The 23219-nt window shown below is 38.9% G+C and overlaps 1 protein-coding gene across 9 annotated transcripts in view; it reads right to left on the bottom strand.

The window, feature by feature from the left end:
• Positions 1 to 13005: 13005 nt before the first annotated feature.
• Positions 13006 to 23219, bottom strand: part of LOC134476662 (zinc finger protein 420) — a 29372-nt gene continuing 19158 nt past the window's right edge. For all 9 annotated transcript variants that reach the window (XM_063252083.1, XM_063252090.1, XM_063252084.1 and 6 more), the window contains one exon: positions 13006 to 16246. In XM_063252083.1, coding sequence (XP_063108153.1) covers positions 14316 to 16246 — 1931 coding nt within the window. In that variant the 3' untranslated portion in view covers positions 13006 to 14315. The remainder of the gene's footprint in view (positions 16247 to 23219) is intronic.

Here is a 23219-nt window from a genome sequence, read left to right on the forward strand (position 1 = left end):
CACAGTCTGTATATATATACTCTGATGCAGATCTCAGCATGTATGTGGAATCCACATTTTCATCTGGCACAGAATTCTAATGTCCTTTTGAGCTTCTCAAGCCATCTGTACATCATCCCCTGACCCCCAGCATCATGTCCTTTGAACTTCATTTCCCTAAGGAAAGCTTCTTGAAGAAGGATTTTTCAGGTCATGTAGGTCAATTTAAGTCTCCCTCTGTCACAGTTCCTCACACTCATTTGTCTTCCTTAATGGCTTGGCTTTCATAAAGACTGATCCATTAAAACAGGCCCCAACACGTGTTCACTGCTCTCTGTCCATCTTCATGTCATATACTCCACAGGGACCTTTTCCCCTGTGTGCTTCAAACATGTCAGTTCAGTTCCTGCCTCCGGACCCATGAATGTGCAATGTCTGAAAAGACTACAGCTTCATTATATCGGTGTAGCTTGCTTCTTCACGTCTTTCCTCAAATTATAGCTTATCACAGCCCTTACCCATTTTATCTATTTTATCCTTCATGGCAACTACCACCATGATGCCCGGAGGCCCCTACATTAGTTTTTATTGTTGTCATTTATTTCTTTGTTTTGGCTTTTTGAGACATGATTTCCCTGTGTAGGCCAGGCTGGCCTTGAATTCACTATGTAGCCTAGGCTGGCCTTGAACTTGAGATTTTCCTGCCTCAGCCTCCCAAGTGCTGGGATTACAGGCATGTGCCACCCCACGTAGCTATATTAGATTGGTTTTCCCTGTTTTCTTCATCACTGTAAGCCTAGACACATGCCTTTCATACAGCAGGAATTCCATAAATGCAGATTATGGAGCGTTAATCTGCTTATCATACAAACTGACTGGTCCTTTTTTATATTGCATTGTGGGAGGCTTCAATAGGAAGAGCCCTAAAACACAGCAGGCATTTTCACCTGCAATCTTTACTTGAGCTATATCCCTTCCCAGCCCTAGAGCTAAAAAGGCATTGTAAACCTTCCTGATACTACCCCAAGAAGGCAAAACAGGTGTAGGATAACTCACATGACTGCATCTAAAGTTTCCTGACATGATTATAAAATCCCAGATTTTCAGCTCCAAAATGACTTTTTAAAAAATCTACTTCACTGTACCTCTATGCACAGGGCTGCTGCACCCAAATTGCATGTCAGCAGGACCCTGTCACCAAAGAACTCAACTTACAGAATTGATTATCCTGTCTTGACATGTGTGCCTGAAGCCAACAGTATGGAAAGGTGGAGAGCAAATGTCTGCCTTGAAAGCTGGTTGACAAACCCAAGATACATAGTAGTTGCTCACAGATACTAGTGCATGTTCTCATTGAATGTTCAGCTGGATGGCCCCACTGGAGCCAGCAGAATGATTTGCTTGGGGGTCAGTCCATTGGTCATACTGGGTGTGAAACATAGTTGGGCGGTACAGAGACTGTCTTGCCTTTGTGTAGGACAAAATGAGGTGATGATGTGGGTGAAGGGACACTGGTCAAGAGAACAGAACTGGGTGTTCCCTTTTACTTCCCTAGCCTCTGATTGAGGAGCATTTGGTGACAGATCCCATTATGTATCAATATCTGCTGATCCACATTTAGCTGTCCTTCATAATGTCTATAATCACCATATTTCTTTCCCCAAATTAGAGCAATATTGACCTAAAATTACCTCCTTTTACCTTGACCAGCACTGCATCTGAGGCTTCACTATTATTCTCCAATTTTAATATGTTCAGTGATGCAACTTAGGATGGTATCTGCTGAACCCACAGGATGGTGGAAATAACTTTGTTCCATCCCAAGAGTCTGGCTATATACTACAGGCTGACCTTGAACTCACTATGTAGCCCAGGCTGGCTGGGAATTTGCTATGATCCTTCTGCCTCAGCCTCCTAAATTCTGGGGTTACAGGTATGTGCCACCATGCCAGGCAAACCTCTCTTAAACTCACCCCAGAATCATGTCTCAACATCCTCCTTTTCCCCATTTCTATCTTCAGTAATAAAGATGTTCTAAAAGATGGAAGAATACAAATCATCAGGAATCAATTTTTCTAATTATATGTCACCCCTCATTAATTCCAGGAAATAGCTTTTGCAGATCTTATTCTCTTTTCATTTCTCTAATTTACCATATCTGTGACTTCATCCTATTTGTGACATTGTCTGGTAACCTCCATGCTCCCAATATCTGATGACCACTGAGACCCAATGTCTAAGAAACATAACCATATCCTAATACAACTATTATCTCAACATGTGTGCATACATGTGCATGTGTGTATGGTTACTGGGATTGAACCCAGGGCCTTTGCCTGAGCTATGTTCCTAGCCCTTCTTTAAAATTTTTTATTTTGAGATAATTTTGCTAATTTGCCCAGGTTGAGTATGAACTTGTGATTCCTACCTCAGCCTCTCTGAGGTTTCCTTGCCTACTTTAAAAAAGAAAAAAGCTTAAAAAAAAAAGAAAAAGAAAAAGCTGGTTCAACCTTTCTACCTAGATGTACCTTTAGCCAAGGAGACAGAAAATCCCTTCAGAAACAGAATTGTTCTCATAAAAAGAAAGGGATATAGCTTCGAAAGATATGTCCCTGTCCAGAAACATAAGCCATGAGTGGGACTGTCACCATTCTTCACAAGGTGCTTCAAAGACACAAGGCCCCGAAAGGTTTGATGCTAGGGAAGGGGCTTTCTGAGCCCTGCTCTGAAAGAGGTACTGTACTCAAGGTCAGTGAATTTTCAGCTGACACTATTACTTGGAGACAGATATCTTCATGGCCTCTGTAGTCCTACTCTGGTTTCATCTGCTTTGCCAACTACAGTTTTTATCCTCTCTGGAGCCCAATGTTTAGAGGAGTCCAGCTTCCAAATCACCCTGTGTATCTTGGCTGGCACTGTGGAGCAAGGCTGGAGGTTGGTTCTCATCCTGACTCATATCCTCTGCTCCTCCCACCCCTGCCTGGCTTCAGGGATTGGCAGGCCCTGCCACTACACATGCACTTGTCTCTAGCTACCAGCTCATGTGACAGTGGCTTCAAAAGTTGTCTAGGGATTGACCCTAGCGCATAACACTACACCCAACAAAAGAAACCAATGAGGAACTCAATTTAGACTTAAAGAACAGGTATAAAATATGGATTTCCTTTTGGGAGTCTAAAGAGCTCCTGGAAGAATGTCTTGGTGCCAACTCTCATGTCTGGAAATAGCCATATACCATTTCTGAAAAACATTCTTACACAATCTTGTCTGGACCTGTTTCATGCCAGGCCCACATGAGAACTGCTGTTTATTTGTATCGTAGTTGTTTGTTTTTCCTTCCTTGTTTCCTTTACTGGGAATTGAAACAGAGGACTTTCCATTGAACTACATTTCCATCCCTTTTAAGTATGTATGCATTTATTTTTCTTTTGAGACAAGGTGTAGAAAACTTGCTCAATTTCCCAGACTGGGATCACACCTGCAAATTCCTGCCTTGTCCTCAGAACAGGCATATTTTGTACCTGTTCTTGCTTCAGAGTGCAGGGATTACAAGCATGTACTACCTCACCCAGCTAATATTTTCAATTTTCATGGCATTCATTTCAGCAATTCCCCAAATGCACTTTCACGACTGGGTTTTGAATCCAGGTGAATAGCCTACTAGGCCCAGCTGAAAGGGAGGTGCTGGACCTAGGATCAGTGGGTTTTCAGTTGAAATATTCATCAGGTGGCTTATGTGAGTCACAGGTCCCATCCCTCCCTCACCTGATTTCATCTGGCTGTGATCAGACTTCCCTCCAACTTAACCCCTCCACTCTAGGATCCATCTAGACATCTTGCCATAAAGCAAGCAACTACCTGGTAGCAGAACCAACCTGTATGTCTCAAGAATCAGACCCTAAAGAGAAGGCTGGGAGACTGATTGGTGACCTTTGTCAGTTTTACCCCCTTAGTCCTTTCCCTCAGTCCAGGGCTTTTCCTCAAAGATCAAAATTTTCCTGGCCCTACAACTGTGTATGCATATGCTTCAAGCCTGGCATGTCACAGTGACCAGTAGTGTTGCCTTGGGGCATGCCCAGAAAAATCTGTAGAGCGGACACCCTCTCGTTCTATGTGCCTGCCTGGGGTGGGCTCTGGTAATCAGAGTGGCTGATATGGGAAACCATAGCAAGTGGAACAGGATTGGCAGAAGAGTAGGCATGAGCATGGCACACACCCCAGCATCCTTACTTCAGGCCAGCTTTGTGGGTGTGTAACCCTCTCCTCAGGGAATTCATCCTGGGGACCAGAGAAAGATCAGTATTGCCCATCTGTATGTGGGTATCTTTAGTTCTCATAAATTTCTTTATGAGGTGCATTTGCAAATATCTTGAATGCTAATGCTAAGTGCCATCCACCAGAAAGACAGATTACTAAAAACCTGACAGTGTGTCTTCACCTTACCAGATCTGATACCGTGGGACTTCTGGCTGCTCACTCCCAAAATAAAAAGGACCACAGAAGGTAAAACTTCGGAATCCATTCAGGGCACCCAGGCTGCCACATCAGTGTACGTAAAGCTGCTTAGGAAACAGGACTTACAGAACTCCCTAAGAAATGGGCAACAATGATGGATTCATGGATTCGCAGCAAAGGAAAGCATTTTGAAGGGTATCTGTGGCAAATTTACTTTTGCCATCATAAATGTTTTGAATGTAAACATTTTCTCTTTTGGTCCACCCCATCTCCTATCTAAACTGTGACTGTTCCTGGGTCATTTTCTTTAAGGTACATCTCAGGGAGCAAGGTGTAGGCCAGTCTTCTGGGACTTACTTATAACCACCTCGCTAGTCTCTCGGCCCAGCTCTGCTTTCTTAGGGAGTCTAACCCCTGAAAGTGAACATGCACCTATGCTAAGCCTGCAACTCACACCACAATGACTTGCCACAGTTGACTAGGTTTTGGGAACAGGAAAGCTCTCTGGCTGTGCAAAGGGCCTGGGTTCTGGCTTCCCTCCAGAGGGCCAGTTAAAGATCTGAGAATAAGGCAGGATGGCCTAATCATTGTGCTGTCAGCATGACAAAATCCCAGATAGCCCACTGGTGAGAAGGAACAGTTGATTTTAGCTCCCACATTCAGGAATTTCAGTGCACAATTTTTTGTTTCTACTGCATTTGTGTGGGTAGTATCTATTTGATAAGTGCAGCAGAGGCAACAGCTCACCTTAAAGACTTTGTAGAGAAAAGGACAGGCACAGTAGGTGTCCAGAAATCTTTGTGGATCTTTGTGGATCTGTCTCCTTCCCTTTAAGTGGGCCTAAATGGGCAGTGGTTACCCAAGATGCTGGTCTGTTGAACCCAGAAGTGTAACACTGGCTGCATAGGAAACTGCATCAGCAGGGCACACATCCTAGGATCCCTGTGTGAAGTTGGGTTAATGGGTGCATACATATTCCTCTCTTCAGGAAATCCAACTAAGGAGCCAGAATATTGTGTTGCCTGTGTAATTACTGTCTGTTTTGTTGACCCTCTATCTGAAGAGTTGCCACACAGGTATGAGTACGGGGTTGGGGCGTGTGTAGCAGAAAATGTACCCCCCCCCAGTATACTTAGGTCTGTTAGTTGTCTAGGTATAGTTCCTGTTCCAGATACAGTTGCTTCTGTTTCTTAGAAAAATCTGGCCACTGTGATGCATACCTGCTTATATGATGCACATTGTATAAAACAACCCCCAACTGACAAGCCATTCTGCCCCTGAACTTCCTGCTTTCTATAAGCCCTAGACCACCAGAGATCACAGCCTGATATTTTGGAAGTGATGTAAATAAATCTGCCTCCATATACTGCATGTTCAGTGTTTCTGCTTGCCATTGCAAGTGGACTGGTACTTCTGTCTAATCTGAATTCCTCCTGAAGACCCAGTATCTACCTTCATTCAGCCTGTGTGCCTGGGTGTGACTTTCTTTTGGGAGGGTCCTGGCAGCTTGGACAGGCCTGTTACAATAAAAATATTATCAAATAAATGAGTTTCTATATACATTAACTTATTTTTATATGCATAGCTAAGGCATACCTTCTTTTACTCAGTGCAGCTTAGACAACCAGTGAAATCTGTGTTGGTTTATGGATGGCGAGTTGGGACCCTAATGGGTCAACATTTTACAAGAAGCCAGCACCATAACCAACAACTAAAACCTACTTACAATCTGTTTAGAGCTCCAAAAAAGGTTCAGAGGGCAACGAAGGTGTTTGTATCATCATTGTCCTCCATTAAAGTAACAAAACCTAACCATAACTCAGTAATGAGGAGTAACTTGGGGACAATATCATGAATTAAAATAGTGGCTTCTATGACAAAATTAGCAGTTTTGCACTACAGTTCAGGATCCAGCCTGCAGATGGGAGGTCTCTTGTAGGACTTCCACCCTTTACTAAGCCTTTTATCATTTATTAAATACACTGATAGGTCACTTTTGTCTTCTCTGTAATATCTAAATAACTTGGCTTGATTTCCAGCATGGACCTTCTTATGGTCCTTGGTATGATTCTCAGTTTTATCTTACATTTCAGAATCTTAAGGGCTCATGGAATCATGTTCCACTGTCACTATCAGTCTTGAAATAGTCAAACAGTACTTCTTAAGACACTCTGAATGTGAAACTCCTTTAACTGTTAACTGTCCTGTCCTGTAAGCAACATATATAATATGCATTACATTCATTTTTTTCTGGTAGCAGGCTCTTACACTGATCATTGTGAAACACATAATCTCTTTTCTTAAGGTCACCAATATTAGCATTGCTAAATTCAACAGCTTTTTTGCAAGCCTCACATTATTTAGCCTGCCAACAGTATGTGTTACCACTGATCATCAAAGTTACTTTAATTTGGCTGTGATTCCCCACTCTTCTGGGTTTCTTTCTTTTTACATCTTAGCTTCCTTGGTGGTTTGCCCTTTTTAAAAAAAAAACTCTAATGTTGGGATACAGCATAGCTCAGTCCTACAGATTTTTATACTCAGGTCTGTAATGATCTTATCCTACCTCGGAATTTTAAGAAAGTACAGCCCAACAGCTACCAAATAACACTGTGGGAAGCCCTGTAATTGGCTGCCACCTTAACAGGGCACCACCTTAACCCCCTCTAGGAGTTAAGTTTGATAGTTAAGCAGCTCCTTGCCTAGCTTGTTTGGCCCATTAAGAGATTATGCTAATCAGCCCACCTTGAGCCCGTGTGTGCAGGAAATTTGAAAATTTGAATTAACCTATAACCCTCAGTCTTGCCACTGTTGCTAAGTTACCTGCTGACATCTCAGAACCCAACTCCCTCCTCCCCCAATACCCTATATATATTTCATACTTTTTCCTTGAATAAATGAGACTTGATCAGACTTCTGTCTTGTCTCCATTCTTCATGTCTCTTGTCCCCTTTCATCCCCACTCCCCTTCTAGGGTCTCCGTGGACTTATCCACAGGCCAGGACATAACATAATCTCTGGAATAATGCACACTATTATATCCAGGTGCCTAGTCAATATTTACATTGTGTCTAGAAGGTATTTTAAATTTAATGTGTTTAAAATTGAACTCATTTTCCTCTATAAATTTAATAGTGCCGCAAGCATCTTATTTGATGGAGCCAATCACCTTTGCTCAGTACCAAAACCGTTTGAGTTAAATTCACTGAGAACTTTTTTCTCATACCTAACATCTATAACAGGGAGCTAGTTGAAGGAGTAAAAGCAAAATAATGCTTGGCATTTGTCTTTATGTCTCTTTATTACCTTAAAGTATTGTGATGGGTCCCCACTCAGCTCTGTAATACAGACATACTGTGCACAAAGTGTTTGCCTTCTGGGCTAAATATGTCTAGCCCAGAAGGCAAACCTTGTAGAGCTTTCAGTGATAACAGCCAGCCAGCTTTGGCATATATGCTATAGTTTCACCACCACTGGTCTAGTCCACCTCATCTCCCCTTGAGACTGAGTACATCAAGATAAGAGTAACTGAAGTAGTTATCAGGATTTTCAGGATTTTACACTTATCAGCTTTTCTGACAACCAGTTCCAGACCCTTGGAGTGGTACCTCCAAGTCTCTGTCTTAAACCCGTAGCCACCTGGATACCAGGAAATACAGAACCTTATGAACGGACAGCAGACAACTTCATGAAGAGGTTACCTCTCAAGCAGGACCCCATGACAGGAACTGATGTTGCCCCCTAAAGCAGGAGCTGTCATCTCATGGGAATTGCACTGCCCTCTCAAGCAATGCTAGGTCTCAATGAACCAGTTATGAGACAAAAGCTCTAGTTACACATTTAACCACTGGACAAAATTTTATTGCCACGACTTCCAGGAGAACATGGCGGATAGATAGCAGCAGCTTCGGAGGCTCTCTGAGAAACCGCACTTAAAATCCAGGAATGGTGCCGCATGAGAAATCCTAAGCAAGGGGAAATATACTTTGCCGACCAAAGAACGAACTAAACTAAGAGAAACCAACTGGAAACACAATCCCAGTGATACAACAAGAACAGATAAGGTCTCAGCGCAGAAGCTGGACCCCGCGCCGCTGGAAGCTGTGAATTGAATTTCCTGCAGCCACTGCTGCATCCCAATCAGCACGGCAAGGAGAGAGGCATGAAAGCTCTGAGACTGGGAAGCAGTGAATGGAGTTGAGAGCAGGACTGGCCGGAAGACCTGCATCAACCTGCGGTGAGTGAGCAGATCGGGGACCCTTCCATAGAGTAGGAGGCTTCAGCAAAGGACATACTGGGACCGGGCAGACTACCTGGAACAGGATGCTGCTATGACTTCAGTCACATATTCCCCTCTCAAGCAGGATTGGTGGGGAATGCCTGGCCTGCATGATGCTGCTGACTAAGACCCAGTAGGCTAGCCCAAACCAGGTCCCGGTGCCTGGAGGTGCACCCTAGTAGTGAAGCCAGGTTAACCTGGAGGGGCAGGCCCAGCATAGGCTGCCCAGGTCTGTGTCTCCCTAGTACACTGCAGTGGGCAGGAACACCTAGCCAGCAGATTCAAACAAACTGTAACTGACAAAGAAAGAAAGAAACTGGACCTCCTAGACACACTTGTATATAAGGAATAAAAAAATATGGGAAGAGGGAGCAACAAGAAAGGGTCCTTGGCCCCCAATCCTGAGAAACATGCACAATCAGACATGGCACCAATAGATATAAAGCGCAATCTCCAGAGTATCATAGACGAGTTCAGGAATGAAGTTATTAACGACCTGAAGCAAGATATAAGTAGAATAGTTAGAGAAATGCTAAGCACTGCCCAAGAAAAAACAGATGGTGGAATGGAAGAACAGAAAAAAAGGGGAGAATTGTTTGATGGAAAAAATAGAGAAAACAGCATACGTGAAGCAAGTTCAAAGAGATTACCAGGAAACTAAAAATTCTATCCAAAACTGGCATAACAGCTTGAAAGAAACTAAGGATAGATCGATCATCTGAACTGGAGGGAAGATTTGTAATATGGGAGCATGAAATGAAAAACTTCTTAAAAATAACAAAAAAAACCCAGCAAAAATACAAAGGCTAGAAGATGATAAGAGGATCTATAACTTAAGAATTAAGAACATAAAAGAAGAAGTAGGGACACAAACAAATGGACCACAAAAGCTATTCACAGAAATAATCCAAGAGAATTTCCCCAATTTAGCAAATGGTAAAGATACTCAGATGTATGAGGCATACAGGACCCCAGACAGAACTACAACCCAAACAGAACTACACCCAGGCATATAATAATCAAAATTCCAGAAATCCAATATAAGCACAGAGTATTAAAAGCTGTCAGAGACAAGAAACAGATCACTTACAAGGGAACACCCATCAGAATTACAGCAGACTTCTCGGCACAAACCATCAAATCACGAACAGCATGGGGGGAAATAATTCAAGCTTTGAAAGATAATAACCTCCAGCCAAGATTGATATATCCTGCACAACTGTCCCTTAGAAATTGATGAAAAAACAAGGTGCTTCCAGGATAAAGAGGAACTAGGGGAATTTGCAACCACCAATTCAACTCTACAGAGAATACTGCAGGATATTCTATAAAAGAAAAATACCAAGATTCCAGAAACAGTGGCAGAGAGGCCACAATGAATGGAGCAGAAAACAAAATGAAGAAGACAAACTGACAACAAATGTCAGAAAAAGAGCTCAACAGAAATGAGGCAGCGAAGATCAGATGGTAGGAACAGGTATTTTGGAGAAAACAAGTCATTATAATAGCTACTGCTGATTTAGTATCATCTTGTTTTGAAGTCCCATCAAACTTGTATTCTTCTGTCTCCATCGGTCTTAAAAAGTTGTATCTTATTGTATGATAATATAAGCAAAAACTTTTATAGACAAGGAGATTATACAGAAACCATTGTTCATTTTCTGTTAATTGGTTCTAAATACCCTGTAATAATGTCATTCTCTTGAATGGTTTTATAGTGTCTTGATATGTTTGGTGCTACAGTACTCCAAGTTATACTCAAATATTTCAAGGAAAGAGACACTATGGTAACTATTTTTATGTCAGGATATCTTGTGGGGAAACACTATTTTGCTTAAATGGTATGTTTTGACCTGCACTGTTCTGTTGTTATGCCCTCTTTTATCTCAATCCCCTTTTTTAAAATTATTTTTCTTTTTAAGGGAAAAATAAAAAAATAGCAGGATACATTATAGTAACCTACCTTGATTTCCCATTACTTGATTTGAAATCCTGTATTGCTTTCACCATCTTGTTTTGACTGATTTTCCCCTATTCTGCTTTGCTTAATAGTACCAAGTTCGAAAGTATAGGCAAAACTGTGAAGACAATAAGAATCATTATTCCGGTTGACTATTATTTTCTTTTAAAGTCCTATAATGTCTCCAATGCTTTGGCTTTATTCTTTACTGTTTTGTTCAATTTTATTATAACTGGCAAGAGGCAGTTCTTCTTAAAATAGCAAGAGGCAGTATGGTAACCATTGTTGATCACCTTATATTTTGTTTTTACTTATCTATTATGTCCAACTTTTTTTTTCATTTTTATTGGTACCAGGGATCGAACTCATGACTGCCTGCTTGCAAGGCAGGCGCTTATGCCACTGAGCTAAATCCCCAGCCCCAATGTCCAACCTTTTGATTTGACTGTGCTCTGATATGTCACATTTGGTTTACTCTCTTCAAAAAAAAGTAATAAGGACTGTGGGAGTAATAAAACCCAAAATGTGTAATTGTCATTGTACAAAAGAAAAGAAAAGAAAGTGCTCTAAATATTATAACTGTAAATATGTTTAAGTGTATAAGATAGATAACCCTATTACTGAGTTTTTTTGGATCATTGAACAAAAGTGTTTGCACTCTCACTGTTTCAAAGTCCACTTTATATGCTTCAATTTTGTAACTTGAACAACTTCCTAAGATGAGAATATGTTATCTATTAGCTAGTGATTTCTGTTTATTTTTTAAATTTTGTATTACTTGTACCCTTTTTGGTTTTTTTCTCCTTAAACAAAAAAATTTGATTGCCACATAACTATATATGTAGAATACAAGTACTTCTTACCTACTGTCACCTTAGTCTAAGCCACTGTCAACTTTCATCTGGATTATTGCCACAGCTTCCTATTCTAATTGTATTTTTATTTTTACATTTTGTGAGCATGTCTTCTGCTCACAACTCTCCAGTGGCTTCCCATTTCCCTTGGAATAAAAGCAGGCTGCTTACAAGGCATACAAAGATACACAAATCTCTTGTCTCTTGTTCTATTAATCACCCCATGTACAGAACTCTACAGTAACTTCCCTGATGGCCTTTGCTTTAACATTTTCCTCCTGCCTCAAATGCTCTTTTCCTCCCCAAGTGATTATTATCCAGAATCTGGATTCTGAATCTTAAGAGAAGTTCAATTGTTAATTACCACATTGTCATGTTTCCTGAAGTCTAGGAATTCTCTTTGCCTAGACAATCATGACTTACTCCTTTCAATCTCAGCTTTGATCCTAATGATCCACCTTGAATCACTGTATTTCACGCAACAACTTTAACTGTCCCCTCCTATTTCAGCACTGAAGGTAGAACCTAGGGCCTCATATATGTTAGGCAAATGAACTAAAACTGAGCTACACCCAAGCACTTTTGAAAATTCTGAGATAGGGTTGCCCATGTTGGCTTCAAACTTACAATTCTCCTGCCTCAGGCTCCAAGATTACTTGGATTACAGGACTGTGTCACTGTACCTGTTCCTACTCTCTCATTCTGAATGGCTTTTGACACTAAAGCAAATTGATATTCTGTATTTACTTTACTTCCTCCTACTAGAATTGTAATGAAAATATCAGCAATACCAAGGACAATGACTTGAACACAGTAAGAACCCAATTAATGTGATTAATTTTGGAGTAAGAGGCTTGGGTGTGGCACTATTTATTAGAAAATTCACTGGCCCTGTATGGATGTACAATGATCCTATTTCTTGTTCAAGCTGTCCTTTTAAATCAGTATAATTGGTTTTAGTTAAGGATAGAAGATTAAATGCTTAAGTCAGAGATAGCATCTATTAAAGTAACATCATTTTCAACTGTTATCTCTAAATTCACTTCACAGGCCATTACTGAAAATAGCAAGAAATACTGAACATACACATTTTGAATCACTCTTACTACTTCCTCAAACATTACAGCCTAGACTGGTACTGGGTTTGCCTTATAGGATAATATTAGGCAGTCTGACCAAATGTCCTGCCTATGGAGATAAGAAATTAAGTTTGGTAGCCTGAATTGGGTAAATACTCATTCTATGTGATTCTAAGTTGTGTTTATTTTTTGAGACAGAGTCTTACCATGTAGTTCATGCTGGGTTTGAACTTGCAGTGATCCTCCTGACTCAGCCTCCTGAATGCTGGGATACATTGTCCTAAGTTAATACCCCACTAGAGATTCCTTATTTACCCACAGCACTTGACTTCCAGTTATAGCATTTAAAAAATGTACTTAAGAGGAGTTTTTTTTCCTAATAAGAGAACTACAACAGCATCAATAAGAAGTTGACTTTAATTTTATATACAGAAATACAGAAGGCAGGCAGACCAGAGTTGGTATGACTGTTCAATAAAATCACCAGAGTTTCAAAATTCCTCCTGTATTTCTGTTCCACCACCCACAATACCCAGAAAACATTCTGACAGTCCTTGCAAGACTGCAGAATGAATACATTGTAGGTAAGGAAATGAAAAAAAAAATGGAAAGAATTTTTTGATAGCTTACTCATACAAATTTCACTTCTCACAGAATTTGTTATTAAAGATGGAAAAATGGATATTGGGTAGGGACACAGTCTCTGACACAAACTCATTTTTCTTTGCAATATAGCCGGTTAATGTCAGTTTTTCTTTTCATTTTAATTCAAAATCTCAAATTTTAAAAAATTTCCTATAGATTTATTTTGGCTATTTATAATCTTAAATAGTGGTCAGAGATGGCAGGTAGGAAATACAAGAATCTGGGTATTGTGACAAACTACTTCATACTTTTCTTAAAACTCTGTAACAGTTGTGCTCAATAATCCACTGGTTGAATACTACAGGGCTTTCTACTCTATAAATTTCCTCATATATCATATTGGATGAGCTCTAAATGAAAGCATAGTATACGTGGTATGGGTTATAAAAGATTTCTTGATATTAATAACACTCATAAGTGCCTTCCTTTCATGCATAGCCTCTGAAATAACAATAATGAAAATAGTACTTTTTGTTTTGTTTTTTTGAGATAGGGTCTCGCTATGTAGTTCATGCTGGCTTTGAACTCACTATGTAGCCCAGGTTGGTCTTAAAATCATGGCAATACTCGTGTCACAGCCTGCCAAGTGCTGGGAGTATAGGCATGCACCATCACACCCGACTAATACCTAGTATTTTATAATATGTTCAAGGCTCTGTTCTAAGAGCTTTCACATGTAATAACACGCAATAGTTCCAAGAACCTTACCAAAAAGTTATTCCTATGTTTATATTATAAATGACTAAACCAAAAGGTATAAAAAATGTCACAAAGGAAATCAACTGGCACAGCCAAGATACTGTTGATAAAGACATTTGCTATGGCTAAAGGCTTTTGTATTTTTGCTGTATTAACAGATTTTTCTATTTTAATTTGCTAAAGTTTAATAAGGTTACAGCAATGAAAGGTTTTTCTACACTGATTAATACTTCCATTGCCCCATTTAAAGTCTCTGATGCTGAACTTTAGCAGACAAATGTGGCCCATATTCCCATTTGTAAGAATTGTTTACAGATAACGGATGACCAGAGAAACGTGTGTCAATCACAAAACATCAGGTTAATTCATATAAAAACTTGTGAATCATTACTAAAGCGTAGTTCACATTCTTTGTAGTCAAAAGATTTATTTGTGACATGCATTCTCTGATGCTGAGTAAGTTGTGAACCACGAGTGAAAGATTTTCCACATTCCTTACACTGATACGGTTTCTCACCAGTATGAATTCTCTGATGCCGAGAAAGATGTGAGCTCTGAGTAAAGGCCTTTCTACATTCTTTGCATTCGTAGGGCTTCTCTCCCGTATGGATTCTCTGATGTAGAGTAAGTTGAGAGCCATGACTAAAGGCCTTTCCACATTCCTTGCATTCATAAGGCTTCTCTCCAGTGTGAATTCGCTGATGTTGAGTAAGCTGTGAACCACGAATAAAGGCTTTCCCACATTCTTTACACTGATATGGTTTTTCACCTGTGTGAATTCTCTGGTGTTGAATAAGTAATAAGCCACGAGCAAAAGCCTTCCCACATTCATTACATACATAGGGTTTCTCACCAGTATGAAGTCTCTGATGTTGAGAAAGATGTGAACTCTGAGTAAAGGCCATTCTGCATTCTTTACATTCATAAGGTTTTTCACCAGTGTGGATCCTTTGATGCTGAGTAAGCTGTGAGCCACGAATAAAAGACTTTCCACATTCCTTACATTCATAGGGTTTCTCACCAGTGTGTATTCTCTCATGTTGAGTAAGTTCTGAGCCACGACTAAAGTTTTTTCCACACTCTTTACATTCATATGGTTTCTCACCAGTGTGAATCCTCTGATGTCGTGTAAGGAGTGAGCCACGATTAAAGGCCTTTCCACACTCTTTACATTGATAGGGCTTTTCACCTGTATGAATTCTCTGATGTTGAGTAAGTTGTGAGCCATGACTAAAGGTCTTTCCACATTCCTTACATTCATAGGGCTTCTCATTAGTATGAATTCTCTGGTGTTGAGTAAGTTGTGAACCACGGATAAAGGCCTTCCCACATTCTTCACACTTATATGGTTTCTCACCAGTATGAATTCTTTGATGTTGCATTAGGAGTGAGCCCCGAATAAAGGCCTTTCCACATTCCTTACATTCATATGGCTTTTCCCCATTATGAATTTTCTGATGTTGGGAAAGCTGTGAACCACAGATAAAAGCCTTCCCACATTCCTTACATTCATAAGGTTTCTCACCAGTATGAATTCTTCTATGCAGAATAAGTTGTGAGAGTTGAGTAAAGACCTTCCTACATTCTTTACATTCATACAGTTTCTCACCAGTATGAAGTCTCTGGTGCAGAGTAAGTTGTGAGTTTTGAGTAAAGGCCTTTCCACATTCTTTACATTCATAAGGTTTTTCACCAGTATGCACTTTCTGATGACGGGTGAGTTGTGAGCTACGAATAAAGGATTTTCCACATTCTTCACATTTATATGGTTTTTCACCAGTATGAATTCTATGATGTAAAATAAGTTGTGAACTTTGAGTAAAGGCCTTCCCACACTCTTTGCATGCATATGGTTTCTCTCCAGTATGAAGTCTCTGATGAAGACTGAGCTGAGAATCTCGACTAAAGGCCTTGCCACATTGCTTACATTCATAGGGTTTTTCACCAGTATGAATACTCTGATGTTGAGTTAGGTGTGAAGCTCGACGGAAGGCTTTCCCACATTCCTTACATTTATAGGGTTTTTCCAAAGAATGACATCTTTGATGTTGAGATAAGTAAGTATGCTGGTTGAAAATTGACATTCTGTCATATGTGATTATCCCTTGACTAAAATATTCTTTCTGATTTTCTAGTTGCTTATCCAACTTGTCTTTGACTTCCAAATAATTTCTGGAATTGATTTTACCTAGCGTACAGTTTTTGAGCCTACTATTCATTTCCCACTGAGACAATTCTGTTTCATTAGTGTCCTTTTTTTGAGGTAAGTCTTTATTTGCACACCTTGAAGGCAAGTCTGAAAGACAAGACAACAAATAAATCAAGAGAAATAGAACTTTGATACAGAAAACACAATAGGAAAAAATACCTGTAAGAAATAACAAACATGCATCAATATTTTTCAAATATTGTTTACTATTAACCACAGTAATTCCTATCTTTCACTGAATAGACATGTTTCATAGAAATAATACCTACCCTGTCTTCTATTCTACTATTGTACTCTTTTCTATTTCTAGTAAAACTTACAACCTTGATTTGATGGTAGAATAGTGTTATTGATTTGTTTTTGAGAAATACTTGCTTAGGATAATCTCATACAATAAAATGTTAAAAGGGTTAGAAATGAGAGAATAATGAAAACTTACCTGAAAGGTTAAGGGAAGAGATTAAGTAAGTGTTTAAATTCACTGGTTCTCAAAGACATGTAAAGAACTTAAAATTATAAATAGCTAGGTATCCATCAGCCTAAATGAATCTAGATCTAGTTAATTATGCAAAAGAGCATAGAGATCTCTAGGGGTTTGTTTTTGGGGGGGTACCAGAAATCAAATTCAGGACCTCATGCTTGCCAGGCAGGTTCTATGCCACTGAGCTAAATCCCCAGCCCAATATCTCTAGTTTTAATACCTTCTACCATGTGACTTAAATTCACTTGCTATCTCTGCTTAAAATGTTTTAATACCTTATACAATTAAACAGAATAAAACCCAAACTCTTTTATGACACTGACAAAGTTTTCCATAGCCAGCCCCTATTTATCCAATTTCCCTCATCATCCCTCTCTTATCATTGATCACTATTAAACATAACACTTTCCTTTTAACTTTGAAAAAGTCATGAAGCCTTTTCTAACTTTCAGGTAGTTAGAACCTGCTCCACTTCTTTAGGCATATGATAGGTGAGGAAACTAGGCAGTTTTGGAGTGTCGTATATGACTGGGCAACAAGCGAAACTGCATGCTGTAAATTCTTTATGATTTGGGTTGGAAACTCTGAAGGCTACAATGAAGCAACACTATACCAGTCTAGGTGGGGTCTAAGTCTCAATCATTACTGAATCATCTCAAACCCAGAAACAGGAGTATTAGGGTAATTCATGACTGCTTGCCATAGCAATCTTAAATCTTTACTGGTAAGATGTAATAGTATCCAAAACTTTTATATTTGTAAAATTATAAAGTTATATTTGTAAAATTTTTTATAATGTCTAGCAGTCACTAAAAAGGTAAATAACACAGGAAAATTGAAAAACAGGAGAGGCAAAAGAGAAAAACAGGCCTCTAAAGGCTCAAGCCATGTTTTCACCAGCACACTTCCATCACTCCTAAGTACCAATGCGCTTCTGTTTTGTAGTCAACCTTCCTCCTACCCTAAAGTAAATGTCTGACTGTGGCTTTCCCATCAGTTCCTTACAAGCAGAAACAAAAGTACAAGTGTAATAAATCTATGATCATATATGTACCTCTCCAATTGTCTTGCTCTTGCATACTGTTAGCATGTTTATCTTTAGCTCCCCCTATTCTTTTCAAATGAGATACTGAATTGCTTTTGTTTACTTATCTTTATTTCACCCTTCATGCCATCTCATATGTTTGATTTATTTGTCTATCCAACCCCAATTCTGTGTTCATTCTAGAATACCTTTATCATTTCTCAGGCACTGCTGTAAGGTCAAGTCATAAGGAAAAGTCTCTAAAATTACCTAAAATAATGGAAGGCATCTGAAGTGATATAGATTATGGCGACTTTATTCAACAATACAGGTCAACAAAAAGTCTCATACACTTCTGTTAGGAATGCAAAATGGTACAGCCATGGTGAGAAAGACAGTTTGGTATTTTCTTGTATTCTTAGTGTATGATCTAGTAGTCATACCTCTAGATATTTACTTATATTCTAACAAATCAAATATTAGTTTCTTTTTTCCTTTTTTTGTAATACTAGCAATTAAACCTGGAGTTTTGCCTTTAATAGGTAAGTGCTACACCATGAGCTATTTCTCCAGCCCTTTTTAACTGGTTTGTATTATAACCACAATAGTATTAATGGTATATTAAAATTTCTGAAGAATATCAATAAATGCTGTATAAAATAAAACCAGTATCTTTTCCAAGTATGGTCATGACTAAAAGAAAATGAAGAAGATCCAGAGGCACAGGAAGAAAGTGAGAATCAGAAACCAGAGAGGAGAATATGTTCTGGTTATAGTTACCTTCAGCACATTTGCTGACTTTAACTGTCTACATATTTACTGATAGTCTGAAAAAAGTCGAGAGACAAGGACTTGGACCCATAAATAGCAGGGAGTAGAAATAAACACTAAAAGAGAGGAATGAGCCAGGGCCTACACTTCTGAAGGAGATGGTCAGGAAGTGTGACACCATAAAGTATACAGTCTGATGGAAATAACTGGCATGACACAAACCATTTAACTATTGTTGTGGCAGTCAACAGTTTTCTGACACATGAAGAGTAACACTTTGAAACTTTCACACTGAAGTCATCAAAAAAAGGGGCTGGGGGGGCTTGGGACTCTCCTATGCTAAAGCAAAGGCACAAAAGGAAACCTTTGCCAAACCTTTGTCTCATTACAGTAAAATGCATATCCCTAGATGGAGACATAAGCTGCTAATGATGTATGTGCTTTGTGAAGCAGCACAACATGTTACTGTGAAAGCACTGCCCTAGCCCTTCTTATATATATGAGGATGAAATGGGCTGTGTCTCTAGCTGGCCGAAGGGCAAAAAGAGGTACCACCTACATTCAGGAAGACTGCAGGAACTTGCTTTATAACTCTTTCATGTAGCCTCTTCTTATCCTTAAGCACAAGAATAAAGCTTTTACTCTTGCATTTAAGTGTCTCTGGCTAATTCTTTTTGAGGAGGTCTCATGGACTCTGAGGTGGTCTTTAAAAAAAGGGGAATCCTCTCACCACAAATGAAAGCAATAAGGAATGGCTCAATCTTACTCATTTTAAATCTTTCACTTTGAGATGGGGAGCCACTGGATAACTTTTAAGAAATGGTATGGCAAGATCTCTTTTTTATTTAAAGATTAATTACTTTGGTTGCTTTGCCTAAGTGTATAAAATTATAAAAAGTACAGAGGCTAAGTGGATACAATGAAGTTGTAATTAACCGTGAAGGTAGAGGGTGAGAAGCACTGGATGCTAGATGTATTTGGAATGTATACTAAAGTGTTCAATATGAAATAGAGAAAACAAAGATGTGTTTTGTCTGAACTGGAACAACAGAAATACGGTTTACTAAGGACATTTTACTGTAGAAAGAATGGGTTTAGACGTATTAAGGGTTTATTTTTATGCTTTAAGACAAAAATAAAGATTTTGAATGCAAATATATTTATACAAAAACACACAAATGTGTACCTCTCAGGAGATATCTTTGGATTAGAGGTATAAACTTGGGAGTCACCACCAAATAGTTGATAAAGTTAACAGATTTGATGAGATCATTCAGGAAGTGTCTTTGGATATATAAGACAAGGGAAAGAAAGGGGAAACTGTGAAGTCGAGTCCTATAAAAAAGTCATATGATAATTTCATTTCATGAAGAAAAAGCACTTGACAAAAAATGAAGTTGTTTTATAATAAAACTCATCAAATTATGTGTCCAAATAATGCATCTCAGCACCATACAATCTCCATACAAGAAGACCATAGGTGATATAAAACTCAATAATGAAAAGTTAAAGGACTTTTCTCTACATCTGGAAAAAGACAAGGATGCCCACATTTATCACTTTTAGTCAGCATATTACTAGAAGTCCTTATCAGAGCACAGAGGCAAAAAACAGGAATAAAAAGTACCCAACTGCAAAGGAAGAAGTGAAGTAATGTACAGTTTGCTTAGAAGATCTAACATATGAAAAAACACTAAAGGCTCTACTGAAATGAACAAGTAAATAAAGTTACAGGATAGCAAATCAACATTTTTTATATGTTGATCAGTAGTTTATATACACTAACAACAAAACTATCTAAAAAAGAAATTAAAAGTTCCCTAATATGTAGAATCTTTTAAAATGCATGAAAATAGAAGTGACTGTTGCTGGACAAGAGGAAGGGAAAGGCAAGGTGGGTGTAAAGGAGAGGAATGGGGTAATGGATTTAATCAAAATGTTATATTCATATATGAAAATACTGCATTGACATCCCAATATTTTACAACATAGGCACTAATAAATGTATTTTTAAAAATTGATGAATGCTATTAACTTTATCTCTGTGATATTGGATTGGGATAATGAAGGATTTTCATTATTATACTACATGATGTATGTAGTTATGAATTGTGTCTAGATGTCCCCTCAAAACCTCATGTATTCAATCAGTGGGGCTTTTCAGAGGTAGTTTGATTTAGGATGTATGAATATGGATTAAAGGTATGTGATAACTAAAGTAGTTCACTGATTGATTTAGCATAGCTCTGGGTTTGAATAATGGGAAGGCCTACCTTTGGGTAGCCTGGATAGGATAATAAGAGAATGGCAGGCTTGCTGCTGCTGTTTCACTACCTCATTTCCTCGGGTATGCCCCTCGGTCATGCAGGCCTGCTTTGGAGCTAGCTGACTGTGAACTAAAACCTCTATCAACTGTGAGACAAAATAAACATTTCCTCCTTTAACTTGTGGGTACTGGTATTTTTGCCCAGCAACAAGACAGTAACTGAGACATATTAAAAATTTATAAGGCCAGAGAGTTAGCTCAGTGGCATAAGCACCTGCCTGGAAAGCATGAGGTCTTGAGTTTGGTACCAAAAAAATTATATATGTATGTATTTATTTACTTATTTACTTTACATTCAGTTGAAATCAATTGCACTGGATTGAATTCAATACTTTGGATTGAATTCAGGGTCTTTCCTAGTTTTGTTTTGTTTTGAATTTTAAGACAGGGTCTTATGAACTTGCTAAAGCACAGCTTCATCTCAAACCTCCTGACTCAGTTTTTCAGAGTTCTAGGATTATACATGCTCAGCACTCTGCTTAGTTATTCCTTTTTAAATTTTTTCAGTCAGTATACATTCAGGTATTAGTTTTATGAATTTTAAATAAAGATTAAAAAGAAAAAATTAAGAAGAGAATCCCATTTTCAAAATCCATAAAAAAACCAATATAATTAGAAAGCAATTTACCAAGAAGGTGAAAGATGTGTATGCTGAAAACTATGAAATATTGATAAAAGGAACAGAAAAATAAATTAATAAAAAGATATCTCATGTACCCCCACAGTCTCACTTGTTCAGAAATGGTACTTTTATAAGGTGATTAGGTCATGGGGGCACTGTAACCATTGGTAGATTAACCTACTGATTAACTGAATTTATTCTATGAAGAATTCATAGCTGAATTTGCTATTAGATACTGGAGCCTAATGGGAAAAAGCAGATCTCTGGATGTATAACCTGCAGAGTATATCTTCCTCTCTGGTGGCTCAGTTTGTTCCCTGCTTTCTGGCTGTTATGGGTTAAACAGCTTTCCTTTGCCATGCCTTTCAATTTGAGTTTCTGCCTTGGAGCCAACCAACCATGGACTGAAACCATGGGCTACAATAAACCTTTCCTCCTCTAAGTTTTAAAAGTCAGGTATTTTGTACCAGAGACAGGACAGTGGCTAAGACAGATTTTGGTACCAGAGGAGAGCAGTGATTGCTTGACTATGCCTGAGTGTGTGGTTGAGAAGCCTTTGGAATCTGTTTTCAGGAGGAGTTTAACAGGTTGGGAGATGCTGGTTAGAGAAGCCATAAATATAAGCAGAGTAAGCAAAGACTGATGGGAGATTGTGGTCTGAGCTCAGAAGATTAGGATGTTGACAGAAATGCAGACAGTAAAGGTCAGACTCTGAAGGTTTCAACGACTCCACCTGTGGTTGGAAAAGAACCCAAGTGTGTTACACCATGGCAGAAAATTTGTCTTCTTTCTGTCCATAGCCTAAGACTTTCTGAGAGTCTGCAATTAGGGTACTGCATTAATTAATTTGGTGGAGGAAATTTCAAAATAGCTCAACATTCAGGCTGTAATACTGATACTGGAAGTGTTCATCCAGATATACAGTGAAAATTAGGAGCAAAAAGTATAGGTGAACAATTTGTAGTTTCATCAGAAAGGAGCCACCTATAAAAATGGGTCCACAAAGAGAATATCTGCTGAAAAGATAAGGATTCAAGAAAAACCAAGAACTGAATGACAGCTTGAAAGTATATTGGGAATTAGCAAGATCCAACCTTTCACAGGCTTGAGAGTGGAAAACTGTACAACTTTCATTTGAGAAGAAAGGTCCTTGATCCTTTGATCACAAAAGGCCATGTAGGGGATGGGTATCTTGGGATTTGTTCACACTGCTCAGGCTCCCAGGAACTCAGATGACTTTGCAGCCATTATCCAAGGGTGCATGGATATTGCTTGAGCTGATGAAAGACCTTGATATCATCCACATGGTGCTAATTTTATAGACATGCACAATGCTAAAGTTATGGGATCACAAAGGCTTCTGTCTAGATTTCAGGAGACATGGAAGGCTTGGTAGTATGCCCACAGAGGGCAGTGCATGAAGCTGAAAGTACAGTGGAGGCTTCAGGAAGTTGAAAATACCAAAAACATGGAATGTCATTTGAGGAAACCTGCAATCAGTGAGTAAAGCCACCTCAAAAAAAGTGCTCATAAGAGCTATGATCTGCAATGCTGTAGGTTGGGGCCAACTAATCCTTCTGGAGTTCGCCTCTCATCAAATTTGTCCCAGGTGTAGGATATACAGCTGCAGGATTTAATGTTTGTCTCCCTGAATTTCGGTCTTGCTTTGGTCCCATTTCTATTTCCCTATTTGTCCCTTTTGGAATGGGAATGTTTACCCTGTGCCAACATATTTTGGAAATAAACAATTTCCCATTTTGATTTTTACATGAGCTAATGGCTAAGAGTTTGCCTCGAGTCTCACATGAGTCTTCAGATTTGGGCTTTTGGGCAATG

Source organism: Cavia porcellus, unplaced genomic scaffold, assembly GCF_034190915.1.
Source record: "Cavia porcellus strain 051 isolate PalLab524CR breed Dunkin Hartley unplaced genomic scaffold, mCavPor4.1 scaffold_7, whole genome shotgun sequence".
Lineage (NCBI taxonomy): Eukaryota > Metazoa > Chordata > Mammalia > Rodentia > Caviidae > Cavia > Cavia porcellus.